The sequence below is a fragment of the Tribolium castaneum genome, chromosome 9 (genome assembly GCF_031307605.1).
Source record: "Tribolium castaneum strain GA2 chromosome 9, icTriCast1.1, whole genome shotgun sequence".
Taxonomy (NCBI): domain Eukaryota; kingdom Metazoa; phylum Arthropoda; class Insecta; order Coleoptera; family Tenebrionidae; genus Tribolium; species Tribolium castaneum.
This window is the reverse complement of record NC_087402.1, coordinates 6,454,980-6,475,602: the sequence shown is the minus strand read 5'-3', so window position 1 is coordinate 6,475,602 and position 20,623 is coordinate 6,454,980. Positions and strand designations below refer to the sequence as shown.

Here is a 20,623-nt window from a genome sequence, read left to right as displayed (position 1 = left end):
CGTCAACGTATCCAGAAAGTACCAAATTTCTCCAAGAAATTTACCTACTATTCTCGATTTGCGAAACTTGTACGCCCGGGGGAGACCACAGTGTAGGAAACAGAATGAATAGAATAAAAAAACTATATTTTAGTCATAAAAATATAAAAAGAAAACGCAATACAGTATGCAAGGCTTACATTGACACGAATTCGCTGTATTACTTTAAAAATACTTTGGTCTATAGTTGTAATCAATTTCCATAATAAATATATTTTTCAACTACACAGAACAAGCACAAAAATCACTAAGTTAAAATAATAAATATAGATAAAATTGCGTAATCAATAAACATTTTAAAATACATACAACAAGCTTATTTCTTTTTACTTTTTCCCAAGGTTAGAGTGTGGTGACTTGTGCCCATCTGCTGGTACTGGGCCTTACGTCTGTTGAACTCAACTATCTCATCCTCAAGCTTCTTGCGACTGTCCTCGATTTTCTTCTTCTCGTCAGTGTGATCCTTTTTCAATTTATCGAATTTCGCATGCAGCTGAAAGAATAGTTATTTGGATAAGTTGCTAGAGTTCATTAAAACTCCTAGTGCACTTAATACATCTAACAATCTTTAAAAAAAACATAGAGTATTGAACTTAAAAACTATAAAAGAAATTTCAAACAATATAATCTTCAAAAATGAGCAAATTTTTATCGTACTTCATTATTCACTACTTAATTCATGAACAGAGAAGAAAATTTAACAATGCTTGGACTACAAAAAATAAATACAAATTGTAACAATTCTTTTACCTCTTTTTCCGCTTCCTTCAGCTCGGCTTCCTTTTCCTTCACACGCACCACAAACATTTGCCTCATTTCGTCCTCTTTTTGCTGCAACTCTTGCAAATGATTGGACCTCTTGGCCTCAAAAGTTTGCTGAAAGCTGATGGGCTTGTTATCAGCGTCAACATCACTGAAACCCATCTGTTCCAAGCGCTTTCGTCTGTACAATTCATAGTGACGACAGTGCGTCTTCTCCCTCATATCTTCCATGTTCGTTCTGATCAACATTTCGCGTAATTTGACAAAATCGCAGTGCGATTCATTCTCGACTTGCACCGTACCCCAGGGATATTGCCGGGCCCTTACCATTTTATTCCCAACCCGGACGAAATCAGTGCTGCCAATCACCGCAAATGGTACATGGGAGTTCATGGTACCATTTACCTCAGCAACTGATTCATCATCAACCGGGAATTCGTAAATGTGTACGCCATTATTTTGCAGCTCTGCTACGATTTTAGTCTTGAATTTTTGGAGCTCTGTCTTTGAAATGGTATCAGCTTTTGCGATAATTGGGATAATGTTGACTTTCTGGTCAAGTTTTTTCATGCAAACCAGGTCAATTGACTTCAAGCCGTGTCCCGTGGGACAAATGAAATACAAGCAGACGTGAATGCGCGAATCGTGAAACGTGGTAAGCGAGCGTTTGATCTTGAGCTCCTCTTGGAGGTAGTTCTCAAATTGGGCGTCAATGTAGTCAACGATTGCCTTAAAACTGTCCTCCTTATTGATCTGGTCGCCGTACCCCACAGTGTCCACAATTGTTAACTTAAGTCGCACGTTACTTTCTTGCAATTCGTAAGTGTGTGCCTTTAGCTTGACCGTGGGCAAGGTATGGGGGCTCGGGACCGCCTCAAAGTTCGTATTGAACAATGAGTCCATCAGAGTCGACTTGCCTAACCCAGTTTCCCCTACCAAATAAGGTTAAGGAATGCATAACTTAAATTATAGCCCACATACCGATGCACATGATGTTGAAAACAAAGCCGTTTTGGACACTTTTCGACACCAATTGATCCGGCAAACTATCAAAGCCCACATGGCCTGACAAAACCAAATTTCGCAACTGATTTTCCATCTGAAAACGAACGGGAGAAAATTAAACGGGCACGCCCTTGAAAACCCCTGCTTACATCCCTTGTGATTATGGGTCCCAGAAACCCATGATTAATCGGAGGAAGGGTGTAACCGTATTTAATGAAATTGGGGAAGTTACTTGAAAATTGGACAAAAGACTTACCGGAGGCGCTTCAACGTCCACTGGTGCCATTGTTAACTGTTAATTTGTTTATAATTTAAGTCACGAAGGAACGGATAAACAAGCACAACAAACACCCAACTTTAACGTCTTCCTGCTACCAACCGCCAAGCACGAAATACGAAAACCACCATCAGGGATTTTGCTGTTTTCATTCAAACGTAACGTAACCTCACCGTGACAAACGTCAAAGACTCAAAAAAGACGGAAATTTTTAATTTGTAAATTAAACTAGTCATTTATCACGTGCCTGCGGTTATCTTTTATTTAAATAGTGACTTGAATTCGCTCAATCCAGTGACTGTCTTAATTTCTTGCATAATTCCAGAAAATGAATAAAATCAGTGACGTTGTCTTAAAACCGCTGGAAAAATCAATCTACGTCAAGCCCCAGACCATGCATTTTGTCCAAAACGGCCGAAAACGCACGTGGGACCTTCTGGACGTGCATGACAGTGTGGCAATACTTTTACACAACACCAGGAAACAGACTCTGATTTTCGTCAAACAGTTCCGTCCGCCAGTTTACTTCGGCAGCATTCCGGAGGAAGACCGCAAAGGCACAATTGATGTAAATAAATACCCGGCTGAGTTGGGCATAACGCTGGAAATGTGTGCCGGTCTCGTCGACAAAGATAAGCCGTTGGTTGAAATTGCAAAAGAGGAGATTTTGGAGGAATGTGGCTATGATGTTCCTCTGTCAAGTTTAGTCAAAGTGGGGTCGTACAGATCAGGTGTTGGGACGTTGGGGAGTTTGCAAACAACGTATTATTGTGAAGTCACTGATGATATGAAGGTGTCACAAGGGGGCGGCGTTGGGGATGAGATAATCGACGTGGTTGAGATGACAGTGCCTGAAGTTAAAAAGTACATCACGCAAGATAAAATTCCAAGTCCGCCGAGCTTTTTATTTGCGGTTTATTGGTTTCTATTAAATAAAGTTAAATAATGTCTTTGTTTTTTTAAGTGTTTTAAATGTTTCCTATTTATAATTATTAATAAAAGTCGATTATGATTACACAAGTTGAGTCATTTGGTAACGTGATGCAAGCTCTGGGTATGATTGGAGTAGCGCCAACTCGTGACCTTCCTGGTTATTGATGCCTAACGCAGAATTTGTTTAAATTGATTATTCTACAACAGTGTTTCCCAACCGAGGGTGCACGATATTAAATACAAAATAATAAATTTAACAGACAAAATTTTGTGTTTGTTTATTGTTTTTGCCCTTACAATTTTTTCATGTTAAAGATTCATTACATTTATTACGTTTGTTAAACGTGTTGTTGTCGAACACCTGAAGACAGATATTATCACTTTATGTCTATAAAAACAACCCAATGCTAATTAATAGGAACAGACAATATTGTACAATATTATGGACAAAAATAAGCTTTTCATACAAAAATTTTAATGTAAAAGAACGCTTCTACTGAAAAAAAGTTATTCTTCAAGAGTACAATAATTAGATATTACGAACATTGGCTATCATTTTTCTGTAATGTATTTGAAATAAAATGGGCTTGAAGTTGAAGCAAGTTCTAAATTCTTCTTCAGCCTTAGTTTAAAAGTAAATTTGGCACTCTTTTATTTCTTTGTAAAGTAATTAGATTGTAATCACTTACATACTAAAATTTTAATATCATTCACGACACCTTAAATTAATTTGCTTGACCATATTCCTTTAAAAAAAAAAATAACTTGGAAGGTAAAATAATAATAAATTGTCATTACATTAAAAAAATCAAGCTTTTTTGTTCAAATTCCATCGTTTCAGATGTTTATCAAATTTCTATCTTTATTACCTTTTAATAAAAATAAAGGTGGGTATATTTAAGTATTATTAAATTTGACCTTTCGTGCCATTAAAAAAAATCAAGTTAGCCTTGTATTTTCAAAATAAGTGATGGTAGAAAATTGAAAAAGATCTCAAATGATTTAAACACTTTTAACTGTTCCCCAAATTTCAAGCTGTTCTCTTAAACTGTTCTAGAAATATTTAGCTGCATCCATCCTTTTTAGTCACCCTGTATATTATTATGTAAAAATAACACTGAGGTAATAGCCTCAGTGTTCCCACGAAAAATCCGCATACCGTGGTCAATTCAAATGTGTGGAAGAATCCCCTTAATTATTATTTTTGTCTCACCTGATTATTCTACATTTTTTTTACTTGTTTTGTTAAAAAATGAAAATTGCACTGTTAAACACTTTTTGTGGACACATTTACATCAAAAACTGTTATCAATACGGAATTTATCCCTGTTTCTGTGTTTTCGTAGAACTTTTTTGCCTAATGACATTTTTTCAAAATAAAATCAAACACTAGACGTAACTTCTTTTACGAAAATTCCTACGAATGAATTGACTGTAGTGCCAATGTTAATAGTATTATTAATATGTTTGTATAAAAAACATCCCTTACATAAAGTATATACTGCGCTCTGTTACTAATTTAAAATTTTAAAATAAAAAAAATTAAGTAAACAAAAGAAATACTAAATTATTAGATAGTTTTTTTTAATTTGTATTTATTAACATTCATTTCGTTCAAGATGTACCACAAGGGAAATAAATATCCTACATTTTATTGGTCTTTTATAATTATACAGAGAGTTCGCCAATTTCTGTCAGATTTTAAAAGGTGTTTGCAAGGTGTAAAAGTTTGGGAACCACTGCAGTCGACACGGACAGATTATATAAAAAAATAAAATCTGTAAACAAGACTAACTAAAGATTACGCTGGCACGACGCGTTTTTTTAGAAGTTTTAAAATTACATCAAATATTGCAAGAAAATCGAAAAAAAGTACACATCATAGGTTAAAGCCCGGGCTTTTCCCCGAATTGTTTTGAAGTTAGCAACAGTTCTGACGTCACAAATGCGTCACTCCTTGCGGACCTTCGACCATATATCATATAGACTCGCCGCAAAGCGAGTTTGTAGGCAGGTTGTTTGAAGACTAGCGGCTAGCCCTTGCCGGTCTACAAATGTTCGCTCAGTCGAAATGTTGCGAGCGAGGTCGGAACAGTACGAACGGAGACCATAACGGACTTCTCATTTCAGCTGGGCATATTGGAATAGTGGTTTTTATGGAAATATGTTGCGCGTGGCTGGGGCTTCGCCCCAGTTAATTAAAAGGAAACAAACCCCACGACCAATTAAACTCGAAAACGTGGAACTCGAAACGTGGAATAGTGTTTTTTTATGGAGCTAGGGTGGCGTACAGTTCATAAACATAAACACTATTCCACGTTTCGAGTTCCACGTTTTCGAGTTTAATTGGTCGTGGGGTTTGTTTCCTTTTAGTTAACTGGGGCGAAGCCCCAGCCACGCGCAACATATTTCCATAAAAACCACTATTCCAATATGCCCAGCTGAAATGAGAAGTCCGTTATGGTCTCCGTTCGTACTGTTCCGACCTCGCTCGCAACATTTCGACTGAGCGAACATTTGTAGACTGGCAAGGGCTAGCCGCTAGTGTTTGAAGCCAACATGTATGGGTGCGAGGAGTGAGGGGCAAGAGGAAGCTTACTCCTTGTTCAATGGCAGCTCGTAGTCAAGGGGCAAACAATTGAAAAAACATTACAAGTTTCAGAAATAATTTAAGTTTTCGAGTTTCAAAAAAAATGCCTTAGTTAAAATACTTCTAATTCTATCTTATGACATGTCGTCAGAGTTGTAATATTCAAAAATATTCAGTATCAAAGCGGAAAATCAGAATACGTTACAACGCCACTGGTGTGTTTCCAGATTTAGGTTAACACGTGTATTTTCTTACTTACGGATGACATTACCGATGAATACCCCTTGTGAATACTTTCTCCTGTATATTTCGACGCAAGAACCAGATTTTACCCATTCACAAGTAAATTTAAGCCCAAAATTCACAATTTTTCCCTTTAATTACAATCGTGAAGCACGAAGTTTGACGAATATTAACGAAACACTTGGAAATATTTTGAATGGACCAATCAGAGAAGGGGTACCTAAGAGTCAAATTCGCGTACCAAGCCTTATTTCCCCTTGCCCCACCTGCACATGTTGGCTTCAAAACAAATCTCACCTTGCCCAGTCTATATGATATATGGTCGAAGTTGCGGACCTATAAAATAAAAGCTAACCAGTGAAGTTAGCCTCATTGAATTTTCTCCAACTCGAAGGTGAATTCATAACCTCTAATCAGCTTATCAAAAACCTTCTGACTGTTAAGTTAAACAGATAATAAACAAAATGAGCCATTTCGCATCCCCAATGCCCAGTCGCGAGTTCCTTTGGGACGTATTCCAGAGGTTAGTGTTTAAGGCGTATTACCTTGAAACTAATCACAATTAATAAATTTTAGGGTGGACCGCGATAGAAGTGGGTTTATCAACGCGGAGGAGCTTCAAGCCGCCCTTTCAAATGGGACCTGGAGCCCATTTAACCCAGAAACAGTAAGACTGATGATAGGTAAAATCAATGCAACAAGTGGGAACGGTGGTAATTTCTCTCCCTTAGGAATGTTTGATAGGGCTAATAGGGGGCAAGTCAGTTTCGAGGACTTCGGTGCTTTGTGGAAATACGTAACCGATTGGCAAAACTGTTTCCGTTCGTTTGATAGAGACAACTCTGGCAATATTGATAGAAACGAACTAAAAACAGCACTGACCACTTTCGGGTACCGTCTCTCAGACGGACTTGTTAGCACCTTGGTCAGGAAGTTCGACAGACACGGGAATGGGACCATACTATTTGACGATTTCATCCAATTGTGTATTATTTTATATGTAAGTTTTGGCCAGTTCTTGTGAGCGGTCTAAATTATTTTTTTCAGACTTTAACTGCCGCCTTCAGACAACACGATACAGACCAAGACGGCGTCATCACAATCCACTATGAGCAGTTCTTGAGCATGGTATTTAGCCTAAAAATTTAAAATAAACGTTCGCCTGCACAAAATCACTGTTTCAGGCAACATTCCTTGTTATACCAAAATCTTAATCGTGCCACAATTAGAACCATGGTCAATATTAACGTTTTTGTCTTTCTTGTAACTATAAACAATACTAAAATCTAGGTGTAAGGTCTATAATATTTATCAATGTATATTCCTCTAGTATTTGATATGTTGCCGCAGTTGTAATTATTTTTCTATGTTATGTACTTTATTGAAATACATTGTTTAAAACATGGTTGGTTTTATTCCAATAAAATCCCAATTGCCTTCGGCAAAGTAAGAAACCGATTACGTGTCAAACCCACCGACTTGCGCAATTTAGAAAACAGATGCGCACAGTTCGCGGACAAGATAGTTGTTTTAGTAAAGTTTGGTTAGGTAAGGAGCGAGTGTTGTTATCAGGTGCTGTGTGATAAGTGATATGATAACATGTAGTGATCACTGCGATAGCACGTAACATCACAACCATGCATGAGCCGCATATTCTAGCACATTGCACCAGTGGGAAAATGGTACAATCATTTTTTACTTTGGCTTATTCTCCTCATTGCCTTGACCCGCGAAATAATTATATCATTATTTGATAAAAGTCCATCCTTTCAAGTAAAAAAAAAATAAAATAAAAAGTTGCTTATTTCAAAAATAAATTAGTTATTTTTTATTAAATTAATTCACGTAAGTACATTAATTAATTACCTTATCAATTATCCAATCTGGGTTATCAATTAAACGATGACCTGAAGATATTATTTGAAAAAAAGGTCGCCACACAGATTTGTCTAGGGCGGTTAAATTAGCAATATTAACGTTAATTGCATTACCAACAAAAAGGGGAGAGGTACACAATACCTAATTCGTGTTTGGTTCTCGAATTGTTGGTGTGCGTTTTGTTATTTGGACGATACTTTTTTGCTGTGGGAGTTCTCTGGTAAATATTTAAAAATATCAACTGATGACATAGACAGACACAGACTGGGTTTTAACAACAAATTACGATTCAGATCAAATTAATGGATTGGAAAATTAATGTTCTATTTCTATTATTGTTTCAAAAATATGTAGATCGATTCTATGTTTGTTTACCATAAATAGAAAACAGTAAAAAGGTAATATTGAGACTAATTATTCCATAACATGGTAGTAATGGTTGTTACCATGAAGACGGTAAAAGTGCAGACAACTTTTCTAAAATGGAATAACCCGACAGATTTTTTTTTTTCATCGATTCGTCTTTTATAAGCACAGTGGGGTATTTAGGTCCATTGGCTGCCTATTTTTCCAAAAAAATATTGAGGAAAAAAATATGACTTAAACAAAAAATCTGATTAATTGATTTAAAAAAATGTAACTCGTCTATTTACTAGCTATCTTTAAAATTCTGCCGTCTTCGGCTATAGCCCATTTAGCCCATTTATGCCATATCTATTGGGGCATAAGTTGTAGCTGTTTATGTTTATGCTAATTAAAATTATTTACCTATTTGAAAAAATCGGTGAAACCGTGACATAAATTAAGTGGTCTACTTTTAATTCTATTAATTTGTGATTCATATCAATCACCATAAAACACCTAAGCAATTCCACGCAATAATTAAAACTATGTTAATTTTCTTGTTTGTACAAATTTTTTGTCGTTAAATTAATTGTCAATTGTTTTGCAACATTAAAATTCAAAGGATGTTTATATTCGTGTGTTATGTTGTTACATTGGTTGAATGCATTTTATCAACCAATAATAAATAGATAATGAAGTATACACCAATTTTTTACGTAATTAACATTAGCAAAAACAAATTTTCTTATAAACAAATAAAAAAAAATTGGAATTGGCATTTATTGATTAGTATATTGATGCAACGAAAAATTTAAACTTTAATTGTTAAAATTGCTAATTAATTAAAATATGAGCTGGCAGTCGATATATTAAATTAATTTTCATTAACTATTATTTTAATGTGTTTGTTTAAAAAGTCTTTATATTCATTGAAAAAAATGTATACTGTTTTTCAATAAAAAAAATAAAATGGTCAAAAATAAAAGACGTTTTCATTTTATTTTTAAGACGCGGACAATTTTTTTTAAATGTATACAGGATGTATCAGAAATACGTGTTCACCACGACGTAATAAAAGATATCAAGTAGGTACAACAACTTTTCCATATGACACTCGAATGACATTTTTTAAAATTGTTATTTACCTATTTTTAACTGTTTTCCTCCTTTTTTTGTGCAAAAGAGTCAGCCAATGTTTAATAATTAATTTCTATTATTTTTATATTCAATCAACAACAAATTTCATGGTTATTTTAAATTGTTTAAATTGTCCGTTTCTATCACCAGCAAAATAGTCCGCACTTTTTTTGTATACGTTTTAATATTTTTTACAAATTCTAATCAAATTTGCGAAACTTTTACCGAAAAATTACAAATAGAAAAAATGTGTCATTTGTTAAACTCTCTTACCTGTAAAAATTAACACGTTTTCTTGATACACTCGGTATATGTTTTTACTAAGGCCATCACAGAATTACGGTATTTTTTCATACTTTTTGTTCTACGAATATTTTTTCATTTCTTAAACACCATAAATTATGTTAAGAACATAACAGGTTTTTTGTTTACATTCGGATTTTGTTTTAAATAAATAAACGACTTTTAACAAATAATGTTGCTTTTTTTTATAAAACGTAAAAGATCATTCACATCAACACTTGCTTAGGTACATAATTTATTCCGAAAAAATGAAATCTAAGCTGTAAGAAAGAAGAAGCGAAAGTTACACACTTTGAATGAATCATCTAATTATTGTGGAAATTCCGAGACTGTAGCCAATCTTGGACCCAATTTAATACTAACTACTGATTTTAACAAATCAAATACTGTCCGATTCTACTTTGCGGTCGAAATGCGTAATTCTGGAGCACCCAAAATGCTAATGAGTGCGGTTAATCACCCACAGTGCATTGTTAAATTTTCGTCAATTGCAATAGCGCTTTCGCTTTATCCATTGTCACCGTAGTTGTATACGTGTAGATAATTCAAATGGTTCTGTTTTCCCATAATTTTGTAATTTGTATCATCCTGTGTACGTTACACATCATCATAAAGTAGGATCTAGCCCAGTTTGAAAAACACAATATTAAAATCGATGCTCTCATGACTTTTCATTTACACTATTTATTTTTAGATAGAGATAATCCGTAATGGATGACGATGATGAATTTTTCGATACGATCTCAGTTGCTTCAGGAGCGAGTCGAAGGCGATTTGATAATAAAGATTACCTCAGTTTATCAAGAAACACAGTGTATCAGTCGGCCGTTGATTTAGAAAATATGGAACTGACACGTCTGGACCATTCGGAAAATGGGAACTCACAAAATAAGGTGTCTAGAAATAGAGATGTTAAGACGTACAAGCAGTGGAGAGATAGGGTATTGTAATTTTTTTAAAGCACACATCTTTAATCTGATGCATGAAATAATACTATTACCTTATTTCCACACTGCCTGGGGTTGGGATTTGGGACAATATTCGCGAAATTGTGAACCGGCTTTATCTAAGAGCTGTACAAGGTTAGCTGTCTTTTGTATGATGTCACCAACTAAAATACAAACACTTTCATTCGCATACACTTGATGCAAATGAACGCGAGAAAATAAAATAATAATAAGCTAAAAAAACGGTACACTTGTTTGTGATCAAAATATAAAAAAACGCATGATTTGGTGTTTCTTTTACACTATTGGCCACAACATTTTCACTGCTTTTTAATATATTCCTGCCTCTATTTATTTATTTTAAGTCGTGAAAAATTAATTAAGACCGCTTTTTGTACTAACTGTTTAATAAATTACAAGAAAAATAGGAGCATATGCATGAAATGTTATAAATAAAAAAGATAATTTATCACAAAAGTGTTAGATCTTATCGATAACACCACAAATTGCTGTAAATATTAATAAAAACGTGTACTTATAATTATAAATTAATCTCAGCTGTACACACTTAACTCGTGGTTTATCAGCTCGACCGATATCAAAAAATTCATTCCAGAGATGTGGGTAGTTTTTATCGCATGTAGTTGAACATGGCTGAGGTAATAAAGCAATAACTACTGTTTGCTCCATTTCGATTCAAACTGTTTGTTTATTTTTAATATTTTTAGCGCTGGCGTTACTTCACAAACGGCGAATTGTGCGTCGATTTCGTGTTGGCTTACGACAAAGAAGGCAAGCCTGAAGATGTGGCAAAGCGAGAACACTTCGAAGCAAATCTACAGCATGTAGGTCTTATTTTGGAAAAGGAGGAAAGCCAGCGCATTCATTTCGTCAAAATTCACGTGCCGAGGGAAGTCCTGTGCCAATATGCGGAAATTTTAAAATTAAGACTACCAATTAGATACGTAAGTGGACTATTAACGAAACAATAGTTAAGTAATGGGCAAAACGTAGGATGAAAATTTAGGCGAAATCGAAAATGTGTTTTACTCGACGTTGAACAAGATACTGGACTGTTTACGAGTGAGATTGGACCCTAAAATATTCCCGCCGAAGAAGTACAGACTGACGGCTGAATTCAACAGGGAGAAAAACTACTTGTAAGTTGGGCAATTTGTAATTTAAATGAGAATGAAAAGTAATTTAGGTTCGATGTGGACGATCCTGATTTTTTCAACGAAGCGGTTCGGATTACTGTGGCTTCGTATATTTTAGAACGCGAAAAATTCGGAATAGAGGACCAAGAAAAGGGAGTTCATAGACTGATTTCAGAGGGCATTTACAAGGCTGCCTATCCGCTACATGATGTAAGTTACTGTTACAAAAAATTTGATTCTCTAGCTTCTGTTACCATGTTATTGTAAAAATTACTGCTGTTATTTAAATTCCTATTATGTAATTTCTGTTACCCTCTGTTGGCAATATTTCTACAGTAACATTCTCTATTAAATAACGGCGGCAGAAAACAGTGAATTTTTGTAATGTTTTACCAAATTAACAAGAATTTATGTTAAAAATGTGTTATGTGGATAAAATCAGACGCTTAGATTCACGTATATAATGCTATTTTTGGTTTTTGAAGTGTTAAAAAATCTGTGGCAATGAACAGGGGCGGATCCAGAAATTAATTTTGGGGGGCGGGGGACTTCCAAAAATTTTTTTTAGAATGGTGAAGGTTAAGCTAAATTTTTACTGTCGGTATATTAAAATATTTCAATAAATTTCTACAAAAAATTTTTATCCAAAAAATATTACAATGCAAATTTATATATTTTTAAAATAAAAAACTCTCCACTTTGTACATTTTGCATATACAGAGTAAGTTTATTATTGTTATAGTAGGTTTTTAAAATAAGCAAAAAAAAGGAAACACGCCCTATATAAGATAAGGCAAAAACACAAAGATAAAGCCTTTTATGTGTAATTGACAATACATGTTTCGTCATGTTTACTTTTTTAGGAATTTATTATTTCAGTTTTTTTGTAAATTCTTACAAAAAAGATAAAAACAGTAACGAAAAATATACAAAAATAAATTCGAGGATTTAAAAAAAAATGACACACAACAGGAAGATTAATTTTATGCGTTACTTTAAACACTCCTAATACATACAGACTGAACCAAAACTAACGCACAAAGTTCATATATTTGTTATTAGTAATTAAAAAAAAATTCGAACAGGTCGATTTTATTTTTTTAAATGCTACATTTTGACACCATACTGGCATTTATGACGTCATTTTTAATCTCAACCTACATTTTTGATTATCGTTTCAGATAGTACACAACGTTACCTTTCTGGTAAGTATAAAAAATAAAAAACAATGCAAAAAAATTCAAAAAAAAGGAGAAAATAAAATAAATATACTTAAAAAAAGTTATTGAAAAAAAAACACAAAGGGCTTTATTTTTTGTTCTAGCCTGATTTTATAAGAGGTGATTATTTTTTATTTTTGTGTGTATTTCATGCTAATTATTAAGAAAAATCATAAAAAGCAATTGTCTTTTATAAAATAAGGCAAGAACAAAAACCTAAATCTGTTTAACTGACATTTTAGTTTATTTTACTAATTTATTTTATTTTAAATTTCATAATTTTTTTATTGTCAGAATGATAAAGATGTGTAATTTTAAAAACAGTAAACAAAAATGGCTGTTGTAATTTAAAAAAATAAAAAAAGTGACTATTAACAAAGATATGAATTTTGTGCGTTCCTTTTGGTTCTCTCTGCAGTTGTTAATCAGAATGTTTTTTACTAGTAGATTTTGCTAAATTTTTGAAATAATTGTATTGTATTTCATTAACAAAAACACATTCTTTAAAAAAAACTGCAACATAAAATAAAACTTCCTTGTATTATTATTCTTTGATAATCTTCCTACAATATTTTATTAAGTACTACTACATACCTAGTAACAATTTATTTGTTGATTTTTAAAAAATGTACATTAAAAAGACATTTATTATTTAAATAACTTTTGTTTATTAGGCTTTTATGTTATTAAAAATGGATCCGCACTCAGAAATGAACCTAAAAAAATCGCTAGGAACCCGAAATTTGTATAAATAAAAAAATTAACACTGTGTACACTCCATTTTAGTCACATTACCCGTAAAAATAACTTGGATTTTTTAATTTGTATTTATTTCAAATTATATTTTTTTGTTAGCCCTATTTCTTTCAAATTATATTTCTTCCTTTTATTTTGCATATTTTTGTAAGTTCTTTCCAGCAATTCAAATTAAAATAATTTGAATTCAACATATTCCGACACGAGATTCGACAGAAATTGTTTCAAAACGAAAAATGTGATTTTTTCCAAAAAATTTTTAATTTGTCGCCCTGTTCTACACTTTTCTTTTGCATTTTTTTACGTTTTAATTAAGTTTTTTTACGTTTTAATCGAACTTTTTGTAATAGAAAGCTCATAATAATAATCTTATGAAAGCTTTTTGACATATTCGAACAAAATATTTAAAGCAAATAGTAATCCCTGCGTCAATATAAACTTCCATTATCCAGATTAAATTACATTTTCGAACGAATGGGAACACTGTTGCCCCTTTTTTAACAGAAGAATTTAGAATATCGCAAATTAAGCACTGTTGCTAACATTCTATAATCGTAAAGAGATTTTTAGAGAATACCACCAAATAACTGAATTTCAGGGCGATCTGCACGAGAAAAACTCCAAACGCGTCAAACTCCTAAAACACTGGGCCCAAGTGAGCAAATGCGTGAAATACCAACCCCTCGACGAAGTGAAAGAATATTTCGGCATAAAATTCGCATTATACTTCGCATGGCTCGGTTTCTACACCCACATGTTGATCCCGGCATCACTTGTGGGAATCCTCTGTCTAGTCTATGCCGCAACGACTTTACCGCAAGACACTTTATGCAAAGACTTGTGCAATTCGGACATCATTATGTGCCCCCGATGCGATAAAGTTTGCGACTATTGGAAATTGAGCGAGGGCTGTCTTTATGCCAAAATCCAGCACTTTGTCGACAACCCCGCCACGATTTTCTTCGCCGTTTTCATGTCCTTTTGGTCGATTTTGTACCTAGAACTGTGGAAACGCTACAGTGCTGGTATCACCCATCGCTGGGGCCTCACAGGGTTCGATTTGAAAGCTGAGCCGCCCAGACCCGAGTATTTGATCCGCTTAGCCGACGCCAAAAAGCGAAAACTGAACGTCATCACGAATTTAAACGAACCGGCTGTGTCTTTTTGGAAAGTTAAACTACCCTCGATTATTCTAAGCTTCACGCTTGCCCTATTGTGGGTTTTTATCGCAGTTTTTGTGGTTTTCGGCGTTGTTATTTATCGGATGTCCCTAATCACGTCGGAAGTTCTCTACGAGGATAAAATCACTTACCGGATTTATATTCTACCAATCACTGCGGCCATTATTAATTTAGTGTGTATTCTAATTTTGAACATTTTCTACCAACGATTGGCCGTCTGGTTGACGGAAATGGAGCTGCAACGGACGCAAACCGAATACGATGACAGTCTAGCGCTGAAAATTTACATGTTTCAGTTTGTTAATTACTATTCTTCGATTTTTTATATCGCGTTTTTGAAAGGTCAGTTTGTGGGATATCCGGCTAAGTATAATCGGATTTTCGGGTTCAGGCAAGAAGAGTGTAACCCGGGAGGGTGTTTAATGGAGCTTACTATTCAACTAGCCATTATTATGATCGGTAAACAGGCGATTAATGCAGTTGCCGAAATGGTTGTGCCTTTATTAACGAAAATGTACAATTCGGTCAAAGTTTCAATGGGGATTCAGGAAGCGCCTCCAGACCAAATTGGGATTATCAGCTGCAATCAGTGGACCGAAGACTACAAATTGTTGGATCTTCAGTCACAAAGCTTGTTTTCGGAGTATTTAGAAATGGGTTAGTATAAAGAAATTGCAATTATTACTCGTTTTTACGTAATTTCAAATAATCACTTACAATCTCAGAGTTAAATATCTACTGGTAAAAAATGTAGATAATTTTCTATAAAATTTTATGAATAATAAATAATAATAATGTTCGGCAAGAACCAACGATAGGAGCGAATCGTAGGAGAAGATTTGGGAAAACGTTGTAATTAGATCATTAAACAGTTAGTAGCAAAATAAAATAAAAATAGTCAACAAAAAATACTCATCAAATTAAATAACCACAAAACATAAATAAATTCTGGCCAAACAAAACAGAACAATGTAAATAAAAACACTCATGTACAACAAAACGAAAATGAAAAGATATTCTAATAATAATAAAAATACATATAGAGACAATATTGATGTCTTTTATTGAAAAAATTCTGTTGAAATTAGGGACAAATTATGTGTGTTTGCTAATGATTAATTAATTGTTGTAATTTTTTTGGTTTCCCTTTATCAAAACTCAACCTTGTTAAACTACGTATAAATCTGCATTTATTGAAAATTTGTATGCAAAAAAAACGGAGTTTCTAGCTTTATCCAGAAGGAAGATATGAGTATGTAAACGCAAAATGTGTCCAATTTTAGGTGTTTGCAAATTTTTAGCTAAAACGTCTTTTCAGCCCCTTCGCGAGGGTTGAAACAAAAAATTCTTTGTCTAAACATTTTTTAATACTCTTTCCTAACTTATATTAACAATGCAAGCTGTTCCACAACATTTTGATTTAAAGGTTTATCTGACTGCAAGCGCGCGCCCATGCACTAACCTTCGCCCATAAAATTTCCTCACACTGTTTATAAGCGGTAACAGTTTCTTAATTTTTTTGTATAACTAGAGTGAAATTCAGCTTAATATAGCATCTAAACACAAAAAAATAACAACAAACAATCACCCCTTTTAAAAGAAAGAAAGAACGAAAAGATAAAAAAGTAAGTTTTATTACTTTATTTTATTTTCTTCTTTTTTTAATTTTTTTTTGCTTTCTTTTTTTTGAATATTCTAGAGTTACCAGAAAGATAAATATATGTATTAGCTGCTTCAAAACCATAAAAACGCCAACGTTGCATTTTACAGAATTATTTTTTTAAATTAGTGAATTTGTAAAATAGTCCTAATGATTGTTAGATCTAAAGTATAAATTACATTACCTATTATTTTTTTGAAGTGCATGAATAATTTATAACAGCTAATTTTGAGAGAAAATGCAACATTGGCGTTTTTATAGTTATAAAACAGCTAATATACTATCTAAAATACTAATCAAATGTCAGTTGTTATTTAAAAAAATTAACAATGAGGTCATTATTCAAAATGAATGACGTCATATATGTTACTATGGTGTGAAAATGCATTTAAAAGCATTTAAAAAAATAACATCGACCAGTTCGAGGATTTTTTTGGAAAAATGACTCACAGTAGATATGAATTTTTTGTGCATTAGTTTTGGTTCTGTCTGCATGTTTCTTTATGCATATAATTTTATTTTCAGAGTTTTTATAATTCTTTGTAATAAAAATTAATGAATTAACCCTGAAAAAAAATAATCTCTTATGTCATTCTAAAACATGCGATGATTTAATGTTGTTCATTACAAAAAATGTGTATACGTTCAATAAATTTCGTTGGCCCTAAAATTATACTATATTTAAAAAAAATAAAAAATCAAATAAAAGAAACTTAGAAATTAGTAACAATTTTTTTGATTTTTTGCTCAGAACGTCTTTTGATTACATGGCTTTAACTAATATTTATTTTATTATAACGAATTGTCGAGGGAATTGTAGAAAAATTCTGGAAAAATGTAGAAAGAAAAAAGTATTTATTCGCTATAATTATCTGTGTGATTTAGTTTTTGAGACACACATTGACAAAGTAAAGACGAAATTAAAATTTAATTACTTCTTAAAAATTAATTTGCGATAAGTGGGTAAATGTGAACAACAGATTAGTCCAGTTTGGTCCCGTGATCGGTTAATCTTACGTTTAATTGTGCATTTAATCTAATGACGCTTCTATAAATCGGCCCTTGGTCTGCTTTTTCAAATATCAGAAATTAGAAATAATTAAAATAAGTCCAAAAAATCTTCAACTCATTTAAAATAAATTAAAACTTGTCCAATATGTTATATTCGGGACTTAATATTTAATATTCCATCGAGTATAAAGTTATGTCACCTCTATACTAGGGAGCTACAATTTTCGCTAACGTCAAAGAAACTACGTAAAAAATCTTTCTACAAGTTTTCCATTAGTTAAAATTACAGGCAAAGTTAGTAGAATAGTTAATAGCATAGTTAGTAGAATAGTAAATAAAAGAATTCTTTCCCGATGATGTCCCGGTACTCAAAAATGTTTTGAAATCATGTCAAAAGCGCTGTAATTTGATTTAAATAATAAATAAAATTGTAAATAAGTGAAATATGAACGGAACAAGTAATTTACAATTAAATTACAACTGAAGAGCAAATAATTAATGAATTAATTTTTTTGTAATATTTTTTGCAGTTTTGCAGTACGGTTTCGTAACGATTTTCGTGACCGCCTTCCCTCTGGCCCCCCTGTTCGCGCTTATCAACAACATCCTGGAAATGCGTCTCGACGCGAAAAAATTCATCAAATATTTCCGGCGCCCTGTCCCGCAACGAGTGACAAACATCGGCGTTTGGTTCCCCATAATGGGGATCCTTGGCCGAATTTCTGTCGTTTCGAACGCTTTTATCATCGCTTTTTCGTCACATTTTATCCCCAAACTCGTATATATGATGGAGGTGAACCCCGACCACACCGAGGACGGGTTCCTTGACAGCACTTTGGCCTATTTTGACACTGCCGATTTTGAAGATGGGACCGCGCCTGAAAACCCGTCTATGAACGTATCGATTTGTCGATACGCCGAATACAGGAACCCCCCAAACGTCACGAATGGAATCAAGTATAAACGGCCGTTGATTTATTGGCATATTTTGGCCGCGCGGTTGGCTTTTGTGGTGGCGTATCAGAACTTGGTCACTTTTGTTGTGACTGCAGTGGAATGGACAATTCCAGACATTCCGAGGAAGTTGAATGATCAGATCAAGAGAGAAGCTTACAAGACTAACGAAACCATTATCAAGTACGAAACTGAACGGGCCCGTTTAAAACACAGAAAAAGTCAGTTTAAATTAATCTAAATCAAGGTTATTTAACGTTGTTTTGTAGGGAAAAATCGTGACTCGGTCCTGTCAGGTGAGACAGTTTATTATGACGCCAATGGAGGCTTCCATACTTCAGACCTAGCAAACACCTCAAGGGGGGACCACATAGAGAATTCTTAGCACACGCCGATATTTTTTATTACTTGTACATAACATTTGGACCAAGGAGATCAGTCTCCCATTAAGGCCTTTTGACTTGCCTTCAACTGCTACGGCTTTAATACTTATTAACATTTCAATGGCAAACCTCAATACTCAGAAAAGTGATAATTTCCTCGCCGTTTGAGCTTTAAATGACAGTGATTTCCAAAATATCACAACTTTTCAAATTTGAACAAATGGTGCCTGTACGGTTGGAACTAACTTATTTGAATTTTTAACAATTAAAACACGGATTAAAACAGTTACTTAATTTGTCCAAATTCGGAAGGTTGTGCTACTAATTTCAACTGTAAAAAACTCAAAATTAATTATCAAAACTTTCAATATTTGCAAAAATCCTTGTTAGTTTATAATTGTTATATCTCAAATCGTTGATAATTACTTCAAATCTAGGCGTTTTAAATAAATTTTATTCAAGTGTTAAATTAATATATTTTTATAAATCTTAGTTAATACGAGACATGTACAAAATTAAAGAATCAAAACGTTGTTACAAGTACGGAGATCTAAAGGTTAGGATACGAAACGACGTACAAATAAATCGTCCCCGTTTTTGATAGTTCCGTTAATACGCCAGAGAGCGCAGTTTGAATTTGAAAAAATTGTTGTATTTGTACAACGGTTGAAACATAAACGAAAAAATACAGGCAGATAAAGCATTAAAATAGTATGACATAAAGAAGATGCAAAAATTTGCACACTGCCCCATATTTTTCGAAACGCTGCGAATACGGGTACAGATGCAAGAAAAATGTTAGGAAGAAAGTTGTAGAGAATTAAATTTCCTACAAAAAAGTACGGGAAACCATGTCACTGTCTTGAACCATTTAGGCCCCAAAGTCATTCAAAGACGCCTAAGACATGGGTTTGCTTCATTTTGCCTTGGTGGAGTGTTTGAAAGTTAATTTATACCTAAACCGCTGATGATAGAAATATGGTGTCGCGGACTTTTTTGTAGAAAATTTAATTCTCTACAACTTTGTTCCTTACAGTTTTTTTGTATCTTCAACCGTATTCTCAGAGTTCGTAAAAAGATAAGGACGAAGCCCAAATTTTATACTTTAAATATTTTCTTCTCATTTTTAGTCGACAGTTTTTCTCGATCTGTGAAGAGTTTAAAGCTCATCATTTCGGTATTTTTTCCACGTAATTAGTGAACGACCGTATCATTTTTTTGGGTTCAGAAAATCCAACGATTTTGTATGTCGTTTCGTCTCCTAACTTATAGTCCTCCGTAGAAAACTTGGGTTAGATAATTACTTGTAAATACTAGACAAAAGCATTTGTTTGAACGGGTTTTCTTTACGTAAAAGCATGTGATAAATTTTTTATATATTTATTTTATTTGTAGATAAGCATTTATTTATATTACTTAATTCTAATCTAATTAACGTTACTTGCCGCATGAGATACCTATCCTTATTTTTATTTTAGTCCACGGAAAATTACTTTTTATAATATTTTAGCAAAGAAACCTACAACTGACTACAAGTCAAATGCACTTAAAATTTATTATTTATAATGTGGTAACAGCATTTATTTTAAGTCATTCACACTGCTTTAATTATTTTAAGCGCTAAAAATTAAGTTCCAAATATCACTACAAAAACATCACTTTCTAGTCCAGATGACGATTTGGTGCCCTTAGTTGTAATTATCTTATTTATACTTTTACGGGGTGTATGGAAATTTATAGCTTTTATGTATTTTAAGCTTTGTTAATAAAACATTCATTTTTATACAATTTGAGTTTTTATTGTATGCTATACAACCCGCGTTACAGCGCAAAACAGGCGAC

The 20,623-nt window shown here is 33.4% G+C and overlaps 4 protein-coding genes across 8 annotated transcripts; 3 read left to right on the top strand and 1 right to left on the bottom strand.

The window, feature by feature from the left end:
• Nucleotides 1–109: 109 nt before the first annotated feature.
• On the bottom strand, nucleotides 110–2,227 carry Septin2 (Septin 2). Its single transcript, XM_970503.5, has 4 exons — nucleotides 2,063–2,227; nucleotides 1,783–1,900; nucleotides 790–1,733; nucleotides 110–532 (listed from the first exon to the last, which is right to left on the bottom strand). Exons 1-4 carry the CDS (start codon nucleotides 2,090–2,092, stop codon nucleotides 356–358), a joined length of 1,269 nt encoding a protein of 422 aa, XP_975596.1. The 5' UTR covers nucleotides 2,093–2,227; the 3' UTR covers nucleotides 110–355.
• A 15-nt stretch (nucleotides 2,228–2,242) lies between these two features.
• LOC664500 (uridine diphosphate glucose pyrophosphatase NUDT14) lies at nucleotides 2,243–3,103 on the top strand. The gene has a single exon (XM_064358984.1). It carries the CDS (start codon nucleotides 2,412–2,414, stop codon nucleotides 3,027–3,029), a length of 618 nt encoding a protein of 205 aa, XP_064215054.1. The 5' UTR covers nucleotides 2,243–2,411; the 3' UTR covers nucleotides 3,030–3,103.
• Nucleotides 3,104–6,197: 3,094 nt separating this feature from the next.
• Nucleotides 6,198–7,252, top strand: Alg-2 (Apoptosis-linked gene-2). Of its 3 annotated transcripts, XM_008194057.3 has the most exons (5): nucleotides 6,206–6,372; nucleotides 6,426–6,532; nucleotides 6,581–6,849; nucleotides 6,897–6,977; nucleotides 7,034–7,252. In XM_008194057.3, exons 1-5 carry the CDS (start codon nucleotides 6,314–6,316, stop codon nucleotides 7,061–7,063), a joined length of 546 nt encoding a protein of 181 aa, XP_008192279.1. In that variant the 5' UTR covers nucleotides 6,206–6,313; the 3' UTR covers nucleotides 7,064–7,252. The 3 variants fall into 3 exon arrangements, with proteins under 3 accessions (XP_008192278.1, XP_008192279.1, XP_975592.2); XM_970499.4 differs by having other exon boundaries at nucleotides 6,897–7,252; XM_008194056.3 differs by having other exon boundaries at nucleotides 6,198–6,372; nucleotides 6,426–6,849; nucleotides 6,897–7,252.
• Nucleotides 7,253–7,388: 136 nt separating this feature from the next.
• On the top strand, nucleotides 7,389–20,569 carry LOC664496 (anoctamin-1). Of its 3 annotated transcripts, XM_008194054.3 has the most exons (8): nucleotides 7,389–7,531; nucleotides 10,207–10,405; nucleotides 11,188–11,424; nucleotides 11,474–11,619; nucleotides 11,667–11,826; nucleotides 14,191–15,430; nucleotides 17,975–18,619; nucleotides 18,668–20,569. In XM_008194054.3, exons 2-8 carry the CDS (start codon nucleotides 10,223–10,225, stop codon nucleotides 18,781–18,783), a joined length of 2,727 nt encoding a protein of 908 aa, XP_008192276.1. In that variant the 5' UTR covers nucleotides 7,389–7,531; nucleotides 10,207–10,222; the 3' UTR covers nucleotides 18,784–20,569. The 3 variants fall into 3 exon arrangements, with proteins under 3 accessions (XP_008192276.1, XP_008192273.1, XP_008192277.1); XM_008194051.3 differs by lacking the exon at nucleotides 7,389–7,531 and having other exon boundaries at nucleotides 10,223–10,453; XM_008194055.3 differs by lacking the exons at nucleotides 7,389–7,531; nucleotides 10,207–10,405 and adding an exon at nucleotides 10,997–11,118.
• Nucleotides 20,570–20,623: the final 54 nt, after the last annotated feature.

What these genes read in the sequence shown, in the direction of transcription:
- Septin2 (XM_970503.5), bottom strand. Translation starts at nt 2,092, where the DNA reads ATGGCACCAGTGGACGTTGAAGCGCCTCCG. An exon ending in TGGACGTTGAAGCGCCTCCG is followed by an intron (nt 1,901 to 2,062) that starts GTAAGTCTTTTG and finishes GTTCGTTTTCAG; the next exon opens with ATGGAAAATCAGTTGCGAAA. An exon ending in TTTCAACATCATGTGCATCG is followed by an intron (nt 1,734 to 1,782) that starts GTATGTGGGCTA and finishes CTTATTTGGTAG; the next exon opens with GGGAAACTGGGTTAGGCAAG.
- LOC664500 (XM_064358984.1), top strand. Translation starts at nt 2,412, where the DNA reads ATGAATAAAATCAGTGACGTTGTCTTAAAACCGCTGGAAAAATCAATC.
- Alg-2 (XM_008194056.3), top strand. Translation starts at nt 6,314, where the DNA reads ATGAGCCATTTCGCATCCCCAATGCCCAGTCGCGAGTTCCTTTGGGAC. An exon ending in CTTTGGGACGTATTCCAGAG is followed by an intron (nt 6,373 to 6,425) that starts GTTAGTGTTTAA and finishes AATAAATTTTAG; the next exon opens with GGTGGACCGCGATAGAAGTG. An exon ending in AATTGTGTATTATTTTATAT is followed by an intron (nt 6,850 to 6,896) that starts GTAAGTTTTGGC and finishes TATTTTTTTCAG; the next exon opens with ACTTTAACTGCCGCCTTCAG.
- LOC664496 (XM_008194051.3), top strand. Translation starts at nt 10,223, where the DNA reads ATGGATGACGATGATGAATTTTTCGATACGATCTCAGTTGCTTCAGGA. An exon ending in ACAAGCAGTGGAGAGATAGG is followed by an intron (nt 10,454 to 11,187) that starts GTATTGTAATTT and finishes TAATATTTTTAG; the next exon opens with CGCTGGCGTTACTTCACAAA. An exon ending in AACAGGGAGAAAAACTACTT is followed by an intron (nt 11,620 to 11,666) that starts GTAAGTTGGGCA and finishes AAAGTAATTTAG; the next exon opens with GTTCGATGTGGACGATCCTG.